General features: G+C 41.3%; 2 protein-coding genes across 4 annotated transcripts; one reads left to right on the forward strand and one right to left on the reverse strand.

Annotated features, from left to right (window-relative positions):
* The first annotated feature begins 479 nt into the window (after positions 1–479).
* LOC109905603 (uncharacterized) lies at positions 480–4708 on the forward strand. 3 transcript variants are annotated; one of them, XM_031790672.1, is made up of 6 exons: positions 492–811; positions 1783–1827; positions 2067–2078; positions 3220–3357; positions 3792–3946; positions 4245–4708. In XM_031790672.1, exons 2-6 carry the CDS (start codon positions 1809–1811, stop codon positions 4467–4469), a joined length of 549 nt encoding a protein of 182 aa, XP_031646532.1. In that variant the 5' UTR covers positions 492–811; positions 1783–1808; the 3' UTR covers positions 4470–4708. The 3 variants fall into 3 exon arrangements, with proteins under 3 accessions (XP_031646531.1, XP_031646532.1, XP_020358658.1); XM_020503069.2 differs by having other exon boundaries at positions 503–811; positions 1783–1878; XM_031790671.1 differs by having other exon boundaries at positions 480–811; positions 1783–2078.
* Positions 4709–4835: 127 nt separating this feature from the next.
* On the reverse strand, positions 4836–21061 carry LOC109905604 (succinate dehydrogenase [ubiquinone] cytochrome b small subunit B, mitochondrial-like). The gene is made up of 4 exons (XM_020503070.2): positions 20955–21061; positions 19905–20015; positions 17699–17849; positions 4836–6490 (listed from the first exon to the last, which is right to left on the reverse strand). Exons 1-4 carry the CDS (start codon positions 21001–21003, stop codon positions 6325–6327), a joined length of 477 nt encoding a protein of 158 aa, XP_020358659.1. The 5' UTR covers positions 21004–21061; the 3' UTR covers positions 4836–6324.
* Between the last annotated feature and the right edge of the window lie 2011 nt (positions 21062–23072).

Consider the following 23072-nt stretch of genomic DNA (forward strand, 5'->3'; position numbering starts at 1 on the left):
TTAGATTTGGGGTCATGCTCAGGTAAAACAATTTGGCTAATCTATACTTGCATATTTCCAAGTCCTATTCTTGAAGATCAAGGGGTATAACATTTATTGGAATGACTGGAATTCTGATAGACTTTGGTTTTTAATGTAAAGATATAATTTAATCATATTGTTATTATTATATGTAGTAGAAAGCAATGGGTTAGAAGAAGCCTACATAACCAACTCTTAAAGTAAAATTTAACATCCATATATGGACAGCTATATAAACTTGAACATTGATTTATCCGGGAATATGTTGTTAAATTGGTAACGTACATTTCTAAAAGTTACTGAATGTAATCAGATTACGTTATTGAGTTTGGGTCATCCAAAAGTCCCGTTACTGATTAGTTACTAGTTACTTGTCCGAAATGGTAAAGGATTACATTTATAAAGTGACGTACCCAACCCTGCGGATTGACCGTGCAATTTGATATGTGCACTAATTTAGCGATGTCATCATATTCCCAAAAGTTTATAGTTTAAAGTAGACAAACAGTCATTAGCACCCTTTCTACTTTTTGCGTTACAAAATTTGGGAGGCGCATGGCATGGTGGTGCTCGATTTGGCCTCTGCAAGCCTCCGGATGCGCCACGATTACATCACACCCTCCATTTGCAGCCTCCGGATCTTTATTGTTTAAAGCATAAATTGGGTTTAGCAGCAATGCGACCGAGTGTCGGAGGTGCCCCTCATGAATAGGCTACATCTGTCGGTACAAAGTATCTATTCTAAGTTCAAGTCATGACTGAATAGCCTACAGAAGGCGACATTTCAGAGGTAAGATATAGCCACACTTCATCTTTAAGAATACTGTCCAGTTGACAAGTTAAATCTAAATGGTTTATGATTGAAACCACTTCCTGGTTGTGCCCTAACTGACGGGCATTTACCTCAAAGAACTGAGAACTGAGAAAATACGAGGTCAAATAATGACTTTAGTGAGCTTCAGGTCTGAGTTCCCGAGTAGGAATTTCGAGTTGGATGACTGTTTCAAATCGATTTCAGAGTTTTGAGCTCCCAGTTGTTCTGAACACGGCATTAAACACGTGTGGAACAAAACACACATGTAGCCTGAGAGTAGGCCAATTGGGTCGTTTTATTAAGACAATTTACATTGATTCAATGATAATGACAATAATATGAGTGTATGATAAACATGTTAGGTTCTGTTTACTGAGTTGGCAGCGTTTCCTATCACTAAAAGTAGGGCTATGTGAATGATCGGATCTGCCAATGGATCTTAATGATGGATCAAAGATGATAGCTCTAGGGTCCTTGCAATATAGGATCATTCAAACTTCAAATGTGGTACGGTAAATGTAGGGGTAAGGTAATTGCGCAAACTGTAGTCCTGGAATGGCGATTACAGTGCACAAAACATTAGGAACACCTTCCTGATATTGAGTTGCACCCCTCACCCGGTCAGTCTATGTCAAGAAAAGGGAAGATATTCCTCAGTGCAGCTCGATTCATGGCATAATCAAGTGAAATGTCTCCCTCTGGTGTTTGAAAGAAAATCCCACATCTGCATTGGTATGAGTAGAGGCTATTCTAATTAGTAGTGTTTTATTGAATGTAAATTATATAAGCTATATTATAGTATTTTAAAGGCTACTTGAGTAGGCTTTCTAACTAGCCTACTTATATATCTATATATATATGAAGGGCACATGGCCAGTGAGTGAAATAATTAATGTATGACAATATTTGTCATAAATTTAGGCCTCATAACATATTTTTGCCTCTAGTGACGTTCAAGCTTGATCCGGAGAAGATGGCAAGCAGCTCCGAATGTAAGTGTGTTGAGTTTGCGGTAGTAGACAAGGAGGACATCTTTTTTCAAGGTAAAGTGGTGCTTTAAAAGGTTGACTGAACTTTGTTTTTTTATGTCCACACGTGTAAACTACCAATTTAAATTCTTATTATTTTAAAATGTGAATAATGTTCAAAGCTTTGTCAGAGATGTCACCCTCTGCTCCTTGTGTCTTTGTGTTTTCTTCATGTTATCTGTGTGGACTGATTCCCTGTAAAGTTGAACACGACGGTAATATACATTTCTAACAATTACTATTACAAGTTACGTAGATGTGGCTCGTCTTACCTAGACCATGTGCTATTTAGTTCCAGCTGAAAACATAGAATGTTAAAGTAACTGTCCAGTGAAAATCTCACATTCTGTTGGCTCATACCCAAATAATGTTGTTGACTCATGCTATACTCATGTTTGTGGCCAAAGCATACATTGGAGAAAAAACACTTCAAAAACCACACCTCAAACTTTTATCTCAAACAGAACATTTAAAAAATGCCTTCTATTTCCTCATAGAGGATGATGCCATCAGAGATGCTGTATATAATGACGAGATGGTCTTGTCGCCACCCTAACAATGGGAGTCATTGTCCTAAAGGTGGGAAGGCAGGCGGTCTGCTTATCGCTGTATTCCCACGTGGACAGATTTTGACGGGAGTGACTCTTTTCGCTTAGCCTCTTCCTCTCTGATGTCATCCTACTGAGGACCGGTATATGCCCATACCATTCTGTTGTTGGTGTACGCCCACACCATTCCAACACAGATACGTTGCTTTTTAATATACTTTAAATAGTTTTTCTTTCAAATAATATTAATGAACTCGTATTGTAATTAATTCTAGGTCATATTTCATATAAATCTGAAAACACTGGACAATTACTTTAAAACATGTACACCGAACACCTTAATATTGAGTTGCACCCCCATTTTGCCCTCAAAACAGCCTCAATTTGTCGGGTCATGGACTCTACAAGGTGTCGAAAGCATCCCTGTGGAACGCTTGACTCCAATGCTTCCCACAGTTGTCGAGTCGGCTGGATGTCTTTTGCAGTTCTTGACACAAACCGGTGCGCCTGGCACCTATTACCATACCCCGTTCAAAGCCACTTAAATCGTTTGTCTTGCCCATTCACCCACTGAATGGCACACATACACAATCCATGTCTCAATTGTCTCAAGGCTTAAAAAACCTTCTTTAACCTGTCTCCTCCCCTTCATCTACACTGATTTTTGAAGTTGATTTAACAAGTGACATCAATGAGGGGGTCATAGCTTTCACCTGGATTCACCTGGTTAGTATGTTTTGTATACTCTGTGTATATCACACTGTCAAATGTTTTTTGTTGGGTTCACACATTCCCTTCTCGTCTGCAGATTTAGAGTCGGATGATTTTCAAAAGGAGACTAGAAAATGCTTCCAAAAAATGATCCAAATCAAGAACAACCGATTCCTGGTTGTAGATGAAGACGTTCTCAAGTTTAAAGAGCGGAATAAGGAGCAATGCAAAGCAGGTAAATGTACCTAGTGAACCCAATTTGCCGGGGTTAAAGTTATCCATCACTGTGAAGGATTTCTGTCATATGGAATTGGCCACTCACGGTTTAATACATGTACAAAATGATGAGAGTGGAGTCTTGAATCTCGCTCATTTCAAATCTGCGGTGTTGCTCGTGGCAACTTCCTTTCGCTGAGTCTACCTCTAAGTTTAAGTCATGGGATTTTGGGGGGGGCTTTAACCCCTGAATCTGTGTCCAGTAAACTGTCCCTCAAAGTATAATACAGAGATTAGGCTACTGATGCGCTTGCTGCATATCACAACCCCGTGCATCAGGGAAGATCAGGTGACATCCATATGACTAAAACGTGCAAAAGTACTTTACGCATATTTGCTGCAAGACATATTTCCCTCTGTTGGCTGCATATTTTTTTCTTATCTGGTTTCTAGATGATTGCCGGTTCAATATCCAACAATATAAAAACAATGACATTTCCAAGGCCAGTGGAATTGCTGTTATTCTCTCTGTGACATCACCTTGTAAGCAAACGTACATGGTGTGCTGCAAGAATGGGGACCAAAAAGGAGTTTCTGCTAAACCACTGGTAAGCTTACATCTACGTTACATTTAACGTATGGCTTAATTTCACATTTTACAGCTGAACTTTCCACAAAGCAATAGACACCCTCTGTAGTCTCTTTAGCCTTAGTTTGGGGTTGGGTTCAGCAATCGTTCCAAGAAAAACAAAAATCGGTCTTCTCCTTATGAGATAAGATCAGGAAGTACATTCCCACTTAATAGTTTCTCCCTGCTGAATACAACCCAGGTGTGATTATTACTGTACCTTCATATCAGCTGTTCGCACAAACAAAGGTAACCCCCTCCCTCTTATTTCCCCCCAGGAGCAACCTTTGCCTGACCAAATTGGCTGCTCAAAACATGAGGCTGTGTTCTTCATGGAAGTAATTCCTGGTACATCTCAGTACAGATTTAAGTCATCGCTGCGGACTAGTTCATACTTGAGCTTTGAGGCTGGACCAGATGCAGAGCTCATAAAGTTAGTTCTCAGGGAGGTGCCTCAGGATGTTGTGGATGAGAACACTATTATGCGCTTACAGCCATGTTGAGTTTATGGTTCTTTTGTTAAGCCACTGTAAATACTCAGTGTTTATAGAATAGAAGTTATTGGTCCAGTTTATAAAATTGTTTTTTTGAAATGCTTAAATACCCATTATAGAGTAGTAGTATACACTTAAGTTCGATTGCTTAGTCATTCTGAACAGTTACCAGACGCTGTTTCTACCTGTGCGTAGTCTACCGTCCTCTGTATACGCTCTGTATTAAACTGATTTAATACATAATCAAATCCGTATCCACATTAATTCTGAAGAGGCTTAAGGTGCATTTTTCTTCCCAAAGCGAATTTGTGATTAACAATCTGAACGGATTGGTGATGTATAAATCGACAACAATTAATAAACAGACGACACAGCTGGATTTCCAAAGCCATTTCAGCTTTTAGACATTTGAGTAATATGAGAACAAAGACATATCTTCATCTTTCTTAGATCTTTAACAAGGACAACACTCCCAACAGAACAAAAACAAAGCTCTGCCATTTTGACCAAGTGCATGCGCCCGCTGTTGACTTCACTTAATATTTGATGCTAGCTGTACTCAACTTGACGCTTAGCAGCTGTTCATACATAAACACACTTGATCAGATAAATGGAAAGTGAAATTCCTGCCAACAAGATTGCTAAATACTCAGGCAAGAGTATGATGCCAGGCACAGCTGAGAAAGTAAATTATGCACATTACAAAACCAGGATATTGTCATAGGATAATTATTGACTGACTAATTTAAAACCCGGCCTGGTACAGGAGGAAGTGCAATGGTGTACAGATCAGTATGGCTACTCTTCTACATGCTCCTGGGATGTGATCAGTGAGGTGAAACGTTCAGAACATTGCAGTTAGACATTTAATGAATAGAGCTGTGGTGATGCCCAATTCCACATGACAAATTAAATCAATTACACAAAATGCATCTCTCAATGTTCTATAACGTTGCACCCTTTCTGAACAGACCCCTGAAGTCCAGAACAGTATGGCTATGGGGTTGAAATACTGCCAGTGGTCACATCCATTTGCTCATGTCAATCAAACCAGACCAGCAAGGTCGAACAGACTAAATGTGTGGCACTAAGCTGACTGCAATGGTCTTAAGGGCACTAGCTGGTATTTACAGACTGGTGACAGACACAAAACATACCACAAATAAGAATGCAATGTCTACATAATAAGTTAAGTTAGTACAGAAGAGATGAGAAGTCATTTGCCATACTGGAGCTTAAATTCAGGTCAAATATGTAAATCACTGTGGCTACTTCCCCAGATAATAAGCAACACATAAGTGTTTGGAATATTAGCAGTTGATAACAGGTGTGCACTCAGTGAGAGGAAGCTAGAAATGCATTGAATAAACCTGACAATTCCCTATTCTATCTACATAAGATCATCACATCTGTTCTACAAAATGCATTTCTATCTAAGTGTTCTGTAAAATTGCACCCTCCTTAACAGGCACCAGGTAAATGTTAACCGTATAACATTTAACCAACTGCAGCATGTGTATGCGTGTTTGGTAGGGGTCAGGGGGACTATTTATTTAGTTTAGTCCACATAAATCAATAGGAGCAGATTATTAACATGCCAAAAACAGATCTGTTGATGCCCAACACAAAACCTCCAGAACTTACAAGCAAAAAAAAGTTAATTCCTACCCCCCCAAAAAAAAAATCCTGACTCAACATGATTTACGACACATGTGAATCACTGGTAATATTGTGAAATTATATATTTATAGAAATGTACATATAATCCCTTGAATGTTCACAATCATACCAGAACAAGACGGCTGATATCCCAGTGCCCACGCCACGCCACCCATCCCAAACCTCCAAGCCTCAATCCATTCATTCATTTGCTCCATAAGAGGGCCACCGCTTTGCAAATGCCTACATCGTTGTAGTTGAAGTAGCAGAGACCGGCAAAGGTGACAGTCGACAACAGGAAGAGGCCTGCGTTGACCATCTTGATCTTCGGTTCTCCGTGAACGTAGTCCGTTAAGACTTGTCCAATCCCCCTGGAGAGAGAAGACAATACAAGAAATGGATGAAACTGCTTAAAACCACAATATTACATAATAGCCAGTGATGTATGGCCAAAATAAAAAGGAATAATAGGTGGGTAAACTATAATCGTGGTGAGCAAAGTAACGCTCCATATACCTTCAATGTATTTTTGCGCAAAAGGTGGGTAAACGCTAGGGCAAAATAGAAGTGGCTAAACAGCGTTAACCAATGTTCCCTCTATTATTTTGGGGCACTGAGCAAATTTCAGGTCTGTTGATTGCAAACTTGAACGTGTTTACTGTGAACACAGAGGCTGTAGCTGCTTTAATTTACATTTAGCGGTGGCCAAGTAGGCTACTGTGACTATTTGATCATAATGTAGGCCTACCAGTGTGGCCTACCATCAAAAACAATGGATGAAACAACATTTTAACATTGAAATAGAACCGCTATCACTCAGCCTACAGTAGCAGACAATGTGTGATGTTCAATGTAGACCTACATTCCACGAGACTGTTGAAAAAAAACATGCAGGGCTTGACATGAACCTTTTTTATCCACTTGTCCGTCAGACAAGGAAGTGACTGAAAATGTTGTTTGATGCAAGAAACCACTAAAAAAGGTAAAAAGCATTATTATTCCAATACCATTATTTTAGAGAATCAGACAAATTATGCTATCCTCTGCCTACTTAGCTTATTCAAGCTGGTTTTCAAATACAACACTGCCCCTTTAAGACAAAAAAGCTCCTTATGACTCGTTTTTCAATATATGTCTAGAAATGTACAAGTTTGGTGCTCTTGTAGAAAGCAATCAATCCCCTATTGCTGACTACAAATTATCTATAACTGGGATAACTCACTAACTAGCAAAGGATATGAACAAAATGTGCATATGTGGCTACATGCAGCTCTCGCTCTGATCTCAAAACAAGCACATCTACTCACGACCGCTCATGCTATAAACAAAGTCCAGTTCAAAGTAAATGGCACAGATCCATATGGCAATGGGCTACTTGCATATAGGCCTACTGCAGCTCCAATTGTTTATGCCGCACAGGTCTGTGTAGAGTACGGGCTGAGTAGTGCGTGTCAATGCAATAGAATCTTAATCCGATATGTTCTGTATACAACAATCTCTTGCATAGTTGATTTTGTTTCAGTATGTTGCATTGAAAGTGGCTAATATTGCATTGATTCTATCACAGTTGCCACAGTAAAGGGAAACATTGATAGTGTTAACAGGGAAATCTCTAGAACAGTGGTCACCAACCTTTTCTGAGTCAAGATCACTTTGAGTCAAACTGCAAGACGAGATCTACCGCAGAGATAAAAAAAAAAAAGCTGACTTAAACTTAAGCCTATGCAACATTAACCAATTAAAAACAGTACTGTGGCAATGAGGTTTGTGCAGTAAGCCATCACCACATTGGCTTTTCTTGAATTGCTCTGCCAATGCATTGTTCTTCGGTCATTTAATGTATTTTTATATACAAACATTTGAGGTAGGCAATATGATCACACATGTAATTGATCAATTGTTGTATTACTTGAGGCACAGCTGAGTGAGAATACATTTGAAATGTTTTGCTTATTTTTATTTTCCTGGGCTGTTGGTACCTGCATCTGATGGTCAGTCTCAGTGGAGGAAAAGAGCAGCAGACTAAAGGTCCGCCTCAACATCCCTTCGCTCTCCCTTTCCTCCACTGACCAATGGTATGTCTTCCAGCTGAGTTGAGTGAAGTTTAATCTCGTGCTTCTCTCTGTGGGCTGATATTTCTTCTGCATGCACTCTCGGGGCTACTGAGCGTAGCTTAGAGGGAACATTGGCGTTAACCCTCCACTACACCACTGGTTATAGCCATCCTAACTTCATAGTCATGATGGGACATAGTCCTGACTTCATAATCATTGGCTTCCCCAGGGTAATGTTTTGCAGAGGGAAGTGGACAAATGCATAATCTGAATGACTGAAGACCCACCAAGGAGCCACCAAGTCCTTGAGGAACACACCAATAGCTCAAGGAACCATCATGCAACCTTAGTTAGGCTATTCTTTGTTTAGACTACAGAGTGGGGTGTCTTGTTCTGTTTATGTAGCCCATGTGAAATGGCAAGCGAGTTAGCAGTGTTCAATCAATGACGCCGCTCTGAGACATAGAAGTAGTCGTTTCCCCTGCTCTGTAAGGGCTGCGGCTTTTGTGGAGCGACAGGTAACGATGCTTTGTGGGTGACTGTTGTAAATGTATTCAGAGGGTCCCAGGTTTGAGCCCAGGGCGGGGCAAGGAGAGGGACGGAAGTGTGACAGGTTAAAGGAAATAGTCATAGCCTGTTATACATCAAAAAGTATTAGTAAGTTCATAGTATGTGAGGATCTTAAAACATCTAAGGTTAAAAAGATGCATTCAGTATCAGTTGATAAAGATTGATAACATTCATATAATTGTGTTAAAGTTCAAATCTGTCAAAGGGTACGAATTGTGAGAGTAATGTGTAAATGTTATATTGATTACTTGATTTTGTAGTGCCTAAAAGTGTTAATCTGTGATCTACGAAATGCTCTTAATCTATGAGACGGAGATCGATTGCTCTAGTCTCCACCCATATTCCTGGGGAAAATCGCAGTCTTTTTCTCATTCAACTAAACGTTAAATTGAGAATACAACACCGTATCACTCTCGTGATTATTTCTCCCCTGTTTTCAGGGGCGTAACATTTTTGGAGGCTCCGCTGAGATTGCTGCTCAGATGTCCAGTTTCCACACCCTGGTCGCTGAATTCCGAGCCAGCTAAATCTCCACATAACAACTCAGGCAGGCTGCAGTGAGGAAAGTGTTGCTGTTCGAGGGAAGTTGGAAGTTAGTGGTTAAGTACGTGTCAACTGAGGCCATTGATCGACCATCAGAGACAGTAAGGACCATCTAATTCAGAGTCAACTCCTGCACAGTAAAAGTTCCTCCTGTTCTGTCAACATGACAAGCGCCTTGGAAGAACTACAGGAAGAGGTAGTAGGAGAATTGCACACCCTGACTAAAGACAAATTACTAGAGATATGTGATTTCCTTGAAATATCAGGCGAACAGAGAAGAGATGTTAAAGACAAATCCCGCATATCATTAATGACTCGCATTATGATGTTCCTTGGAAGAGAGGAAGTCGCAGAGTTAGAAGATGGCGGCATGTCGGAATTGTTGCTACTTAAAGACGAAATGACAGAGATGATCAGTGGCAGAGATAACAAAACAGGGCAAATTGACCATGATATTGAACCAGCCGGAACACATCACAGAATAGAAGAACTGAGAACTGTAACCCCACAAAAAGGGGTGGGAATTGAGCAGATTATTGCAGCCAAAGCCAGTGATTCTCTGCGTCAGCCCCAACACCATGCCAATCTTCAGGGGAGCGTGCCTCTCTCACCCAATGCACAGCCCAGCTCATACTGGCGCAAAGAGTTAAAAATTTCTGGTCAGATAGGTGAACCGGGCCAGAAAGAAAAACTGATTTTTTCCAGCCTTGTCCATCAGATTGAAAATGGACTTAACAGAGGATATCCTGAGGTAGAAATAGTAGACGCAGTAGTCAGGGCTATTTCTCCAGGCTCACAGCTACGCAGCTACTTGGAAGGTAAACCCCAGCTAACTCTTCCCACACTTAGATGTATCCTGCGTTCCCACTTCCAAGAGAAGAGTGCAACAGAGCTTTACAAACAGCTAGCTTCAGAAGCACAGCATAGCAAGGAGACCCCTCAAAGTTTCCTGATGCGCGTTTTAGATTTGAGGCAAAAAGTACTGTTTGCATCCCAGGAGTCAGAATCAGGGCTTAAGTATGACCCTGCTCTAGTCCAGAGCATGTGTTTTCACACAGTCCTTACGGGTCTCCAGAGTGACAGTATCAGGCTTGACATGCAGCCTCTCCTGCTAGAGAACAAAACATCAGATGAGGTTTTGCTAGAGAAGCTTAACATTGCTTGTGCTAATGAGATAGAAAGACAAAACAAAAAGCGGTTTAATGCCCCACAGCCTGCTACAACTGTAAGTGTAGTCCAGTTAGAAGATACGCCATCTGCAAAGTGTCCTGTGAAGGAAGCCAAAACTACGATACCCGCAGGACTGTTAACAGAGTTAGCTGAACTTAAGACAGGTGTAGCTTCTCTAAAAGGTCTCAGTGCAGAGATTGCTCAGATTAAAGAGACATTACAGCAGCCTGTTTCAGTCACCGCCTTGTGCCTATGCCCCACCCCCAGTTAGGAGGCCAAATAGGGACCCCCAGCCACCTGTTTCCCAGCAGCAGTATTACAGCAACTACAGTCGGTCCCAAGCACCTGACCCTGCGCAGCATCAATATGCACCTAACCGGTATACCAACCACTCTGCTCAAGCTCCAAGGAGGTGTTTTGTCTGCCAGCAGGCCAGAACAGATGCACGCTGCACACACTGCTTCCGATGTGGGAGTGGAGAACATTTTCAAGCTGGATGTAAAATCCGGGGAGCCAGACCATCAAGGGAGGCCCCTTTAAACGGAAACGGGTTACCGCTGAGGGACGAGTGTTAACCGTAGCTACCAAAAAGTCCCAGGAATGTGCAAATTGTGCCAGAGAAGATTCATTTGAGAACCTGAAACAATGTTCATCATGTAAAGAGACACTGTACTGTTCCAAAGTATGTCAAAACCAACATTGGACTAAACATAAGGAAAAATGCACTCACCTGAAAATTGACTCTAATAGTGAAAGGTTTTCCTGTACAGAGGAAAATGCCCACTCCTTACCATCCCTAGCTCAAGGTTGCCACCCCCGTAAGGTCACCTCGCTAGTAGGCAGACAGTGCCTTATTGAGTGTCACCTGAATCGCCACCACCTCCAAGCTCTATGGGACACAGGCTCTCAGGTATCGGTCATTGATGAACGATGGAAAGAGGAATCTCTCCCAAACGCAAGGCTGAGAGATGTTTCAGAAATTCTGGACTCACCTGATGATCTAAGGTTGACTGCAGCAAATGGGACTGAAATGCCGTACCTGGGATGGATTGAAACAACTTTTCGGCTAGCCTCTGAAACTGACCAAACAAAGGAACTGATCATCCCGGTGCTGGTAATGAAAGGCTGTCACCTATCACATCCCATCATAGGTTTCAATGTTATCGAGCACATCCTGACAATGACCGAAAAGACTAAACGATACAGTACAGTAAAAACAGCTTTCCCAAGCCTCAATAGAAACAAGGTGAGAGCTTTTATACAGGCTGTTAGCGCAGAACAGACAGATGAATACGCAGTGAAAACCAAGAAAGAGAAGGTTGCTGTACCAAAACACAGTAGCATTCAGATTGAGTGCCGTGTAGCTTCCCAGCCTTTCAAAGATGACATGACAATGCTTTTCCAGCCAGACCTGAACCCGCAGTGGCCAGATGACCTTGAGTTCTTTGACACACTAGTCAGAGTCAGGAAAGGTGTTTTTCCAGTTATCCTGCTTGATGTCTCTAACCCCACTGACCATGACATTGCCCTACTAGGACGCACAATAATCGGTACAGTACAAACCATTATGACTGTGTTACCTGCCCAAGTCTTTGAAAAAACTGTCACCTCAGCCACAGTGAATCACACCAGCGTTCGAACCCCATGTACTGCTACTGAACAGTGGGATCCACCAGTAGATTTAACTCACCTAACCGAAGAACAGAGAGAGGTTGTTAGGCAAATGCTTAGAGAAGAGTGTCACTCCTTCTCCAGATCAGACAATGACATTGGCTGCATTGAACGATTGAAAATGACTATTTCTCTAAAGGACTCTGAACCAGTAAAGCGCACATACATGTCAGTGCCCAGGCCACTGTATCAGGAGATGAAGGGTTACATTTATGACCTCATAGTCCAGGGCTGGGTTAGGAAGTCAAACTCTTCATATTCTTCACCTGTCGTGTGCGTTCGTAAGAAGGACGGGACCCTCCGGTTGTGTATAGATTACAGAGACCTGAACAGAAAGACACATCCCGACCGCCAGCCCATCCCTCGGGTCCAAGATATCATGGACAGTTTAGGTGGTAATTCCTGGTTCTCCCTCTTAGATCAGGGAAAAGCGTATCACCAGGGGTTCATCTCTGAAGAAAGCAGACCACTGACAGCATTTGTGACACCGTGGGGACTCTATGAGTGGATACGTATGCCATTCGGCCTCATGAACGCTCCTGCAGCTTTTCAGCGGTGTATGGAGGAGTGTTTGGAAGGGCTCCGGGATAACATCTGCATTCCTTATCTGGACGACACGCTAGTTTTCAGTAAAACATTCGACAGCCATGTGAATGATGTGCGAAAAGTTTTGCAGCGTCTCAGAGAGTATGGCATTAAACTCAAGCCAAGTAAGTGTGATCTCTTTAAACCCCAGGTCCGTTATTTGGGCAGAATAGTGTCTGCAGAGGGCAGCCGAGTTGACCCAGCCGATTTTGAAGCAGTAAGAGCATTGAAAGAAATCAGACCAGAGACTGTGGGCCAGCTCAGAAAAATGCTTGGTTTACTCACTTACTACAGACAGTACATCAGACTTTTCTAGGAGTGCCTAGAAAGCAGATTCAGAGAAATTACCTGACCACCCACGGAAAACAAAAACAAAGAAAGTAAGTCATGTGGTGCCCTCAAACAAGCCAATCCTGTGGACTGACCAGCATCAACAGGCACTTGAACAGCTGATTGAGTGTTTGCTTCACCCACCAGTTTTAGGTTTCCCTGATTTCACTCAGCCATTTGTTGTACACACTGATGCGTCACACCAAGGCTTGGGAGCAGTTCTTTATCAAAAGCAAGAGGGGAAGCTTAGGGTCATTGCTTATGGCTCTCGAACCTTAACAGCAGCTGAGAAGAACTATCACTACCACTCGAGCAAGCTAGAATTTCTAGCTCTAAAATGGGCAATCACTGATAAGTTCCATGACTATTTGTACTATGCTCCGACCTTCACTGTATACAGCGATAACAACCCGCTCTGCTACATTCTGTCTACTGCAAAACTGAACGCAACCACTTCCAGGTGGGTTGCAGACTTGGCTGATTTCCACTTTACAATAAAGTACAGGCCAGGCAGAGAGAACGGTGATGCAGATGCTTTGTCAAGGATGCCACTGGATGTAGAGTCACTGATGAGAGAATGTTCTGAGGAGCTTCCACCAGACACCATCGCCGCCACGATACAAGCAGTTGAGGTACAGAAAGAGGCTGTTGTACCTTGGTCATTTTCAGCTGCATCTATGGCAGTATCAGCTGAAGGTGAGACAACCACTGCAACAACCAGCTCGATCCCAAAAGATGGGATAAGAGAAGCACAAGAATCTGATCCGGTCATCCGTCCTGTGCTCAATTTCAAATTGTCTGGTTCCAAACCGCCAGTTAAAGAGCAAAAGAAATTCAGTCCAAAGACAAAATGCCTATTCAGAGAATGGGACAAATAGACAGTGATGGCATTCTGTACAGAATCACTACAGCCCGCAAGCAGTTAGTTCTACCAGAGCAGTACAAAGGTAAAGTGATGGAAGAGTTGCACAATAACATGGGACACCAAGGTACTGACCGCACTGTATCACTAGTACGTGACCGCTTCTTCTGGCCATATATGCAATCTGACATCGAGCACTATGTGACTAAAACTTGTAGCTGTGTCAAGCAGAAAATGCCAGCCCATGCAACAAGAGCTCCTCTGACAAACATTGTGACAACACAGCCATTTGAACTGGTATGTATTGACTTCCTTCATCTCGACAGATGCAAAGGGGGATATGAGTACATCCTCGTGATTGTTGATCATTTTACACGGTTCACTCAAGCCTACGCCACCACATCAAAGTCAGGTAAAACTGCTGCAAATCTCATCTTCAATGACTTTGCCCTGAAGTTTGGGTTCCCGTCCCGCATCCACCATGACCAAGGGGGAGAATTTGAAAATCAGTTGTTCCATCAGTTAAAGAAACTCAGTGGCATGGCGGGGTCCAGGACAACACCCTATCACCCGATGGGAAACGGTCAAGCGGAACGCATCGACAGAACATTGTTGCAAATGTTAAAGACACTAACTGAGACACAAAAGTCAAATTGGAAGGAGTCTCTGAACAAACTGGTTTATGCCTATAACTGCACCCGTTGCGAAGTGACTGGCTATTCACCATTTTATCTTCTGTTTGGGAGATCACCCAGGCTTCCAGTTGATATGCTCTTTGGATTGTGCACAGAGGCAGGTTCCAGTAACCAGCGAGAATACGTGGAGAACTGGAAACGAGGGATGGAAGAAGCATACGCCATTGCAAATGAAAATGCTCAGAAAGCCGCTGAAAGAAGTAAGAAGTACTATGACACTAAAGTTAGGAGTTCAGTGCTACAGCCTGGCGAGCGAGTTCTGATTAAAAACCTGACACCAAGAGGAGGACCAGGAAAACTCCGTAACTATTGGGAAGATACAATTCACACAGTGGTGAGACAAATGGGTTCAGACCTGCCGATTTATGAATTGAGACCAGAAAAGGGTAGGGGACGCTCCAGGGTCCTGCACAGAAATCTGCTCATGTCCTGTGACCACTTACCTTTTGAGACACAACCAGAAATGACCAAAGTGGACAGAAGTCAGAAAACGAGGAGACACCAGCCTGCATCACAGACTCTAGATTCTGATGAAGATAGTGGGGATGAATATGACCTTCATCATGAGCCGCTACAGGTTCCCACATCTCCTACAGTACCTGAGGAGAGGAATGCTGAACCAGCGAGAGAGTGGGAACACAGGCCCCCAACAGTGAAACAGACAGTTGCAGTGCCAGTCCCTGATACGCTACCAGCACAGCTTCTTGTTGAAAAGCGTCTGGAGGAGACAACAACAGTTAAAGACCTGCCTGCTGAGGAGAGTAACTTGCCTGCTGAAAATTTGCCTGATGATCGTCCACCAAGTGCCTTTCCTTCATATACTGATGCTGCTGAACCTGAGGAACCAGCCTACCAGCTGCCACAAAGAGAGAGACACCCTCCAAGACGTATCACCTATGATCAGCTTGGTATCCCTTCCTGCTACAGTATACAGCCACAGCCACAGTTGTTCCCTGTCTACTCTGCACCAGGACTGGTTCCATGGCTGCCATCACTACAGCAATGTTACTTTCAGCCACCTTACATGTATGGGCTTCAGCAAACATGAGACTACAGAGTTGACATGTTTGACCATGGACTACTGTCTGATTTCACAGACTGTCAAAAGAGACAATTTGCAGACTATGCATATAGATCATTAAAATTGATGGACTGTTGATCAATTGTATGAGAAAATACTGCTTATGTTATATAGCTGGTCAACAGATATGGACTGTGAATATAACTTGTTAGTTATATTTGAACTGTGACCCTTGACCTCTGCTCAAGTACTACCTTACAGAAGAGGATTTTCTAGGTCCAGTGCATACGGACTGTTGAAGAAGACAATGTTGGTAATGTTGGGACAACATTTATTGTGTCGGGGAGAGTGTGACAGGTTAAAGGAAATAGTCATAGCCTGTTATACATCAAAAAGTATTAGTAAGTTCATAGTATGTGAGGATCTTAAAACATCTAAGGTTAAAAAGATGCATTCAGTATCAGTTGATAAAGATTGATAACATTCATATAATTGTGTTAAAGTTCAAATCTGTCAAAGGGTACGAATTGTGAGAGTAATGTGTAAATGTTATATTGATTACTTGATTTTGTAGTGCCTAAAAGTGTTAATCTGTGATCTACGAAATGCTCTTAATCTATGAGCCGGAGATCGATTGCTCTGGTCTCCACCCATATTCCTGGGGAAAATCGCGGTCTTTTTCTCATTCAACTAAACGTTAAATTGAGAATACAACACCGTATCACTCTCGTGATTATTTCTCCCCTGTTTTCAGGTACTTTATTGATGAAAAAAATAGTAATTTAAATGTTATAACTCACTAACATGTCAAGAGTGTTTAAGGTGTGTCTTAGTAACGTTTTGAGGAGTTTAGAGTTAAGTTTGAAGAGAGTAATATTAGCCCTGCTCGGTTGAAGTGAAGAATAGCATCGTACTGAGAGTAGCTGCCATTTTATGTCGATTGTGAATGAACATGTACGTTGTTAATAAGATATTTTGCTGTGTTATTTGTATAATGGTTTTTCTGTTGTTTTGTAATGTGTTACTTTTGTGAAATTGATTCAACTAAACGTTAAATTGAGAATACAACACCGTATCACTCTAGTGATTATTTCTCCCGTTTTCAGGGGCGTAACAGAAGCAACACCATTACATTGAGAACAAACAGAACTGGAAGCATTAAGGAATGAGAAAGGGTGAATTCCTTGAATGATGCCTAAAGGGATAAGCCAATGTACAAAGCAGTGGCCTTGGAGGACAGAGTTTCGTAGGCGTACTCATAGTGTTCCTCAGTTAACTGGACAATGGTGCCATTTGATGACTCCAGTTCAAATAGTGGCACTCAAACATTAGCAAGTAAGGCAAGTTCAATAGTACTGAGCTCAGTTTAAAAAATGGCTTCATCATAGTCCAAGGCACTTAACAAAAGTAGCACAAATGGAAAAGCCACTGTGTATTACACATGACCAGCATTCTTATGTGTAATCTTGATGTTTAAAAAAAAATTATCATATGAGTGTGCATTTCAACTCCTCAGCGACAAGTTGGCAACAAGTTTGACAACTGGGAACTAGCTGGTTTTCATTAGAGGGACATGCCTTGAGGATATCCAAGTACCCAAAATGAAAAACTAAGGGGTATTAACACCACACATAACTAGGATTTGTACTTTAAACCTGCCACTTATTTAGTCAGTGGTCTAGCAATGGCATAGTGCTCCAGGGAGACATTTAGCCCACCTCTTCAAAAATCTAAAAGCTCTCGTAAATGAAATTAAAATAAATCCTAAGAACAAAACAGTTTTTGCATGAGCAGAAATGTAGTGGACATAGACTTGGTTGGTTATCCCAACCACTTGCCTACTCTATTCTATTCACCATTGTCCTTCATAAAAGCTTCCGACTAGTCACAACCCAAGTCATTTTCTCAAGCTGAAAAACTATGGTCTGAGCTCATTCGGAACACGTACAACAATTTTAGTCCGGAAAGGATAGTTTGTGGAAATATGAAAGTAAAAATGTTTAAGCAGAATAAGGAAGTGAGACAACTGGCCAGTGCTCTTTAAACCAACAAATCATTTGAGGGGAAACTCGTCTTACCAGTGGCCATGCAGGGTGAGGGCGGCAGCCAGCGAGTAGTCAACAGCAGGTCCGGGGAAGTAGTAGGCAGCAGGCCCCATGGCCAGCAGCAGTACGCTCACCACACGCTCTCCTGTCCAATGCAGGGAGGCAGCTTTGGACACTGAGGCGGCTGCAAAAGGGCAAATACAAAACATCCAATCATACATCCACATGCAGAACTAACCTCTTGTGGAGAGAGGGGGTCATCATTTAAAGACTCATCATTGAAAACAGTGTATTTACATGTATTTTATAACCCTTTAGCCAGATAGAGATTTATAGTTGGCCTGACATGTTTTTTGCACATAGAAGCAATTACGTTTGTCTATTAGCCTACGGATTTTTGTTGTTGCGTTTAACAATTATCCCAGTCAGTTTGTAACGGAGGTTTATATCTGAGGTTTTAATTTACAAACATGCTCCAGTGGAGGCTGCTGAGGGGAGGACGGCTCATAATAATGACCGCAAAGGAGCAAATGGAATGGCATCAAACACATGGTTGTATGATGTACTTGATACCATTCCACTGATTCCGCTCCAGCCATTACCGTGAGCCCGTCCTCCCCAATTAAGATGCCACCAACCTCCTGTGGCCCGCTATCATAAGTTGTTGCTTAGGTTCTCAAGTTTCATGGTTCACTAGATATCACAGTTCAAACATCATGCCACATGTTGGCTAACCTTGTTCTGAGAAAATAATCCAAATGGATTATCCTTGATGTTTCTACAACTTCATTTGAGTCCACCTGTGGTAAATTCAATTGATTGGACATGATTTGGAAAGGCACACATCTGTCTATATAAGGTCCCACAGTTTACTGTGCATGTCAGAACAAAAACCAAGCCATGAGGTCGAAGGAATTGTCCGTAGAGATCTGAGACAGGATTGTGTCGAGGCACAGATTTGGGGAAGGGTACCAAAACAATTCTGCTGCATTGCAGGTCTCCAAGAACACGGAGGCCTCCATCATTCTTAAATGGAAGAAGTTTGGAACCACCAAGACTCTTCCTAGAGCTGGCCTTTCGGCCAAACTGAGCAATCCGGGGAGAAGAAGAACATAAGAATTTGTTCTTGACTGAATTGCCTAGTTAAATAAAAAGGGCCTTTGTCAGGGAGGTGACCAAGAACCCAATGGTCACTTTGACAGAGCTCCAGAGTTCCTCAGTCGAGATGGGAGAACCTTCCAGAAAGACACCCATCTCTGCAGAACTCCACCAATCAGGCCTTTATGGTAGAGTGGCCATGACAGCCAGCTTGGAGTTTGACAAAAGGCACTTTAAGGACTCTGACCATAAGCAACATCATTCTCTGAACGAGATTCTCTTTGGCCTGAATGCCAAGCGTCACGTCTGGAGGAAACCAGGCACCACTCATCACCTGGCCAATACCATCCCTACGGTGAAGCATGGTGGTGGCAGCATCATGCTGTGGGGATGTTTTTCAACTGCAGGGATTGGGAGACTAGTCAGGATCGAGGGAAAAATGAACAGAGAATAGTACACAGAGATCCTTGATGAAAACCTGCTCCAGAGAGCTCAGGACCTCAGACTGGGGAACTCCCCAAATAAAGGTGTGCCAAACTTTTAGCGTCATTCCCAAGAAGACTTGAAGCTGGAATCACAGTCAAAGGTGCCTCAACAAAGTGCTGAGTAAAGGGTCTGAATACTTATGGAAATGTTTTATCAATTTGCAAAAATATATTAGCCTGTTTTTGCTTTGCCATTATGGGGAGGGGGGGGGGGGGAAGAACTATTTAATACATTTTAGAATAAGGCTATAATGTAACAAAATGTGGGAAAAGTAAAGGGGTCTGAATACTTAACGAATGGACTGTATGTACCAAATACACAAACAACATGTCAGTGGGGACATCACTAACCGGCTCCCTGCCAATAAATGACTTAACCCCCTCTCTCAAATCCTTCTCCCATGAGACAGCATACAAGAGCTCAGCATACAAGAGAGAGCAAAATAAATACTTGAATCGCCTTAGTTGTAGGGCTGTAGGCTCTAATACTTATAATATAGGCCTACCACTATCCCCCTCCATAACAAGTATCCTAGCCTGAACATTGATTACTTTAAGAAGTCACAAAAATCACAAACATACAATTATTATTAATCTTTGAGTGCCACAGGCAAACTTTAGGCTATCGGCAAAGCTCTTATATTGTGGAAACAAACCATAGAGAGATGAGGATCCGTGAATCGTAGCAGTCAACGGGTAGGGACAGTCCTGGTCCTTTTGCTGTGCAACCAGGGTTCGAGAGAGGAGAGAGCTACGATAAAACAGAGCTGTGGGGAGAAGACGAGAAATCAGTGTCATGAACAATATTTCAACTAAATCACAATATTTACTGTTCAATTATAAGTATGGTTTTAAATTATGGCAAAGCAACGTAAACCAATACAGCTTAGGCTATACTTTAATGTAGACAGTTGTTCACACGTCTCGGTTCCAAAATGTGAATATTATTACACATAGGCCTTTATAAATCAGAGGAGGCGTCTTTCTTTCCTCAAACTGTAAGGAGTATCATGAATAAACCATTCCATTATTGTAGTTGTCAGCAATCACAGGTAGCCTATCTGGTTTATACGTTTTTTAGGGTAACTTGTTTGTGTGAATTGTGTGTCTTGGGAGTTGTTAAAAGTAGTATAAGTACAACTAGAGGTCAAATATGGTAATGTCAGATATTCGACGAACTGAAGTATAGGCAGCCAAAGACCATATACTGTAGGAGTATGGATGAATTGGATTCATGCCACAGTATGTGGGATTGATAAGGGAAGAATAGCCTAACATGTATATAGAATATTTTGAAAAGTGATAGATTATGTTGAGATGGCCTTAATTCATAACAAGCATGAGGCCTAAAACTGATACGAAGAGTTTAGAATCGAGGTTGATCATTTTAGCTGCTTCAGGCTATTTTACAGGATGCGGAAACAGATCCGATTCAATGCAGTGACGCCAATAATTGACTCCAGTGACAGCTCGCGCAGGAAGCCTAGCGGTTAAGATCGTTGGGCCAGTGACCAAAAGATCCCCGAGCCGACTAGGTGAATTTGAAAAGTCGTACCATGCTCATCCATCAGCTAAACATTACGTTAGCTGGCTAGCTACTAGCACATTACAATGTGTAACGTCACTTTTGGCAACAATCAGTAATAACAACAATCTGAAATACACACATGTGGAATTAACATACAGTTACACACAAAGACACTTACGTTTGACACCTCTGTGACAGACAGAACTTATCCTGACGATGGCCGCCATGACAATTAACCAACCAAGGTCACACAACTTACCCGGATGTAGTTGCTGTTTTGTCCACTGCTGATGAGGAGTATTTGAGCACAGGGTGATAGTCGACTGTGGATGCTTTTTCTTGTTACTCTCATGTGCCACATAAACTGCATTTTAATGCAAACAATGATGCAATGTTTGATTGATCTTGGTTTAATAGGCTATTTCCAATAATAAAGTATAAGAAACATACATCAATTTTGAGCAAACGTTAGGGGCAATGTTGATCTGCAAAAATAGAAGACTGCACATTGCTATATGTTACCAAATGTATTATAACAATTTCGGTAAATGGGATGGGGCTAGAGAAATTTAACCACTCTCAAATTCATAGACAGAGATATGGTAGCAAGGAATGACCATCCATGATTTCAAAGGTATAGTTTTAACTATGTTTTGAGGCTATAGTGTCTGATTACATTTACTTTGTTTACAAACATTGGAGTAAAACAAGCTCATATTTTGGGTTCTGATGGGGTACAACAGTTGAACTAAGCTAATGAGGTATTTATAAATTACATTCTTAAAAAATCTATTGGTACACCGCAGTACATCATTAAATTATAAATCAAAAAATGGATATAACAACTGCAGATTACCCTTTTAATCTGAATAGATAGCAGTGATTATATTAAAGGGATAGTTAACCCAAATTAAACAATGGCATATTGGTTTCCTTACAATTTAAGCAGTCTATGGACAAGGTACGACGGCAATCAATGCTTTGGTTGTGTTTACCTGGCTACTGTTTCAATAAAAAATAAAAATAAAGCATTTGTGGCACAAATCCAAAGGAAGTCAATGGTACCTATTTTTGCATTTCCGTCCTTCATTTCCGTCCTTCATAAATCATCTATAAGTGACTTCATTGAGTTACACAATCCATTTTGTGATACTTTAGGTTGGTGCGTGAAAATTCAGTGGTGTAAATACTTAAGTAAAAATACTTTAAAGTACTACTTAGGAAGTTTTTTTTTGGTATCTGTATTTTACTTTCTTATTTATATTTTTGACTACTTTTACTTCACTACATTCATAAAGGAAATAATGTACTTTTTACACCCATACATTTTCCCTGACACCCAAAAGTATGTAGCAGGACAGGAAACTGGTCCAATTCATGCACTTATCAAGAGAACATCCCTGGTCATCCCTACCGCCTCTGATCTGGCGGACTCACTAAACACACATGCTTCGTTTGTAAAATGAGATCTGAGTGTTGTAGTGTGTCCCTGGCTTATGTAAATACATTTTAAACAACCAGAAAATTGTGCGATTTGGTTTGCTTAACATAAGGAATTTGATACTTAAGTATATTTAGAACTAAATACTTTTAGACTTTTACTCAAGTAGTATTTTAATGGGTGACTTTCACTTTTACTTGAGTAATTTTCTATGAAGGTATCTTTACTTTTACTCAAGAATGACAATTGGGTACTTTTTTCCACCACTGTGAAAATGCGAATATATTGTAGGTTCCATTGACTTGCATTGAATTTGTGCCTCAAATGCCATATCTTGTCCAAATACTGCTTACAGTGTAAGGAAACCAATATATAATTTGGGTGAACTTTCCCCTGAACAGAATCTATCCATTAGATTGCATGTGTGTATCCTATTATTAAAACGTTCACATTGTTTTATTAATGGTGCAATATGCAGAAAATGCTCCGCCATTTCCTGTTTGAATAGTTCCCCTAATTTCATGTGACAAAAACAAGCAAGTATAGTGTAGAGAATCATTGTACCATCTAAACAGCTGTGAAATATATTTTCCATATCCAAAAATATTGTATTTTCAGCTGGTTGAATCTGGTGTATAAAACCAAACGTAAAATAGCAAAAACAAAACTTTAGAAGGGGAAGCATAGGAATATCGCACACAGAACAGATATACCGCTTCTTAGACTTGCGTTCAATGAGAATTATATATCTATAACTCACAATTCTATGTGAATTTGGTCAAGTAGCCCAAAAGGTTAGATATTGTGGCTTTAGAAAAAATGGGTTGGCCTTACATAAAATAGAGGCTGAACATT

The sequence above is a fragment of the Oncorhynchus kisutch genome, linkage group LG15, assembly GCF_002021735.2.
Source record: "Oncorhynchus kisutch isolate 150728-3 linkage group LG15, Okis_V2, whole genome shotgun sequence".
Taxonomy (NCBI): domain Eukaryota; kingdom Metazoa; phylum Chordata; class Actinopteri; order Salmoniformes; family Salmonidae; genus Oncorhynchus; species Oncorhynchus kisutch.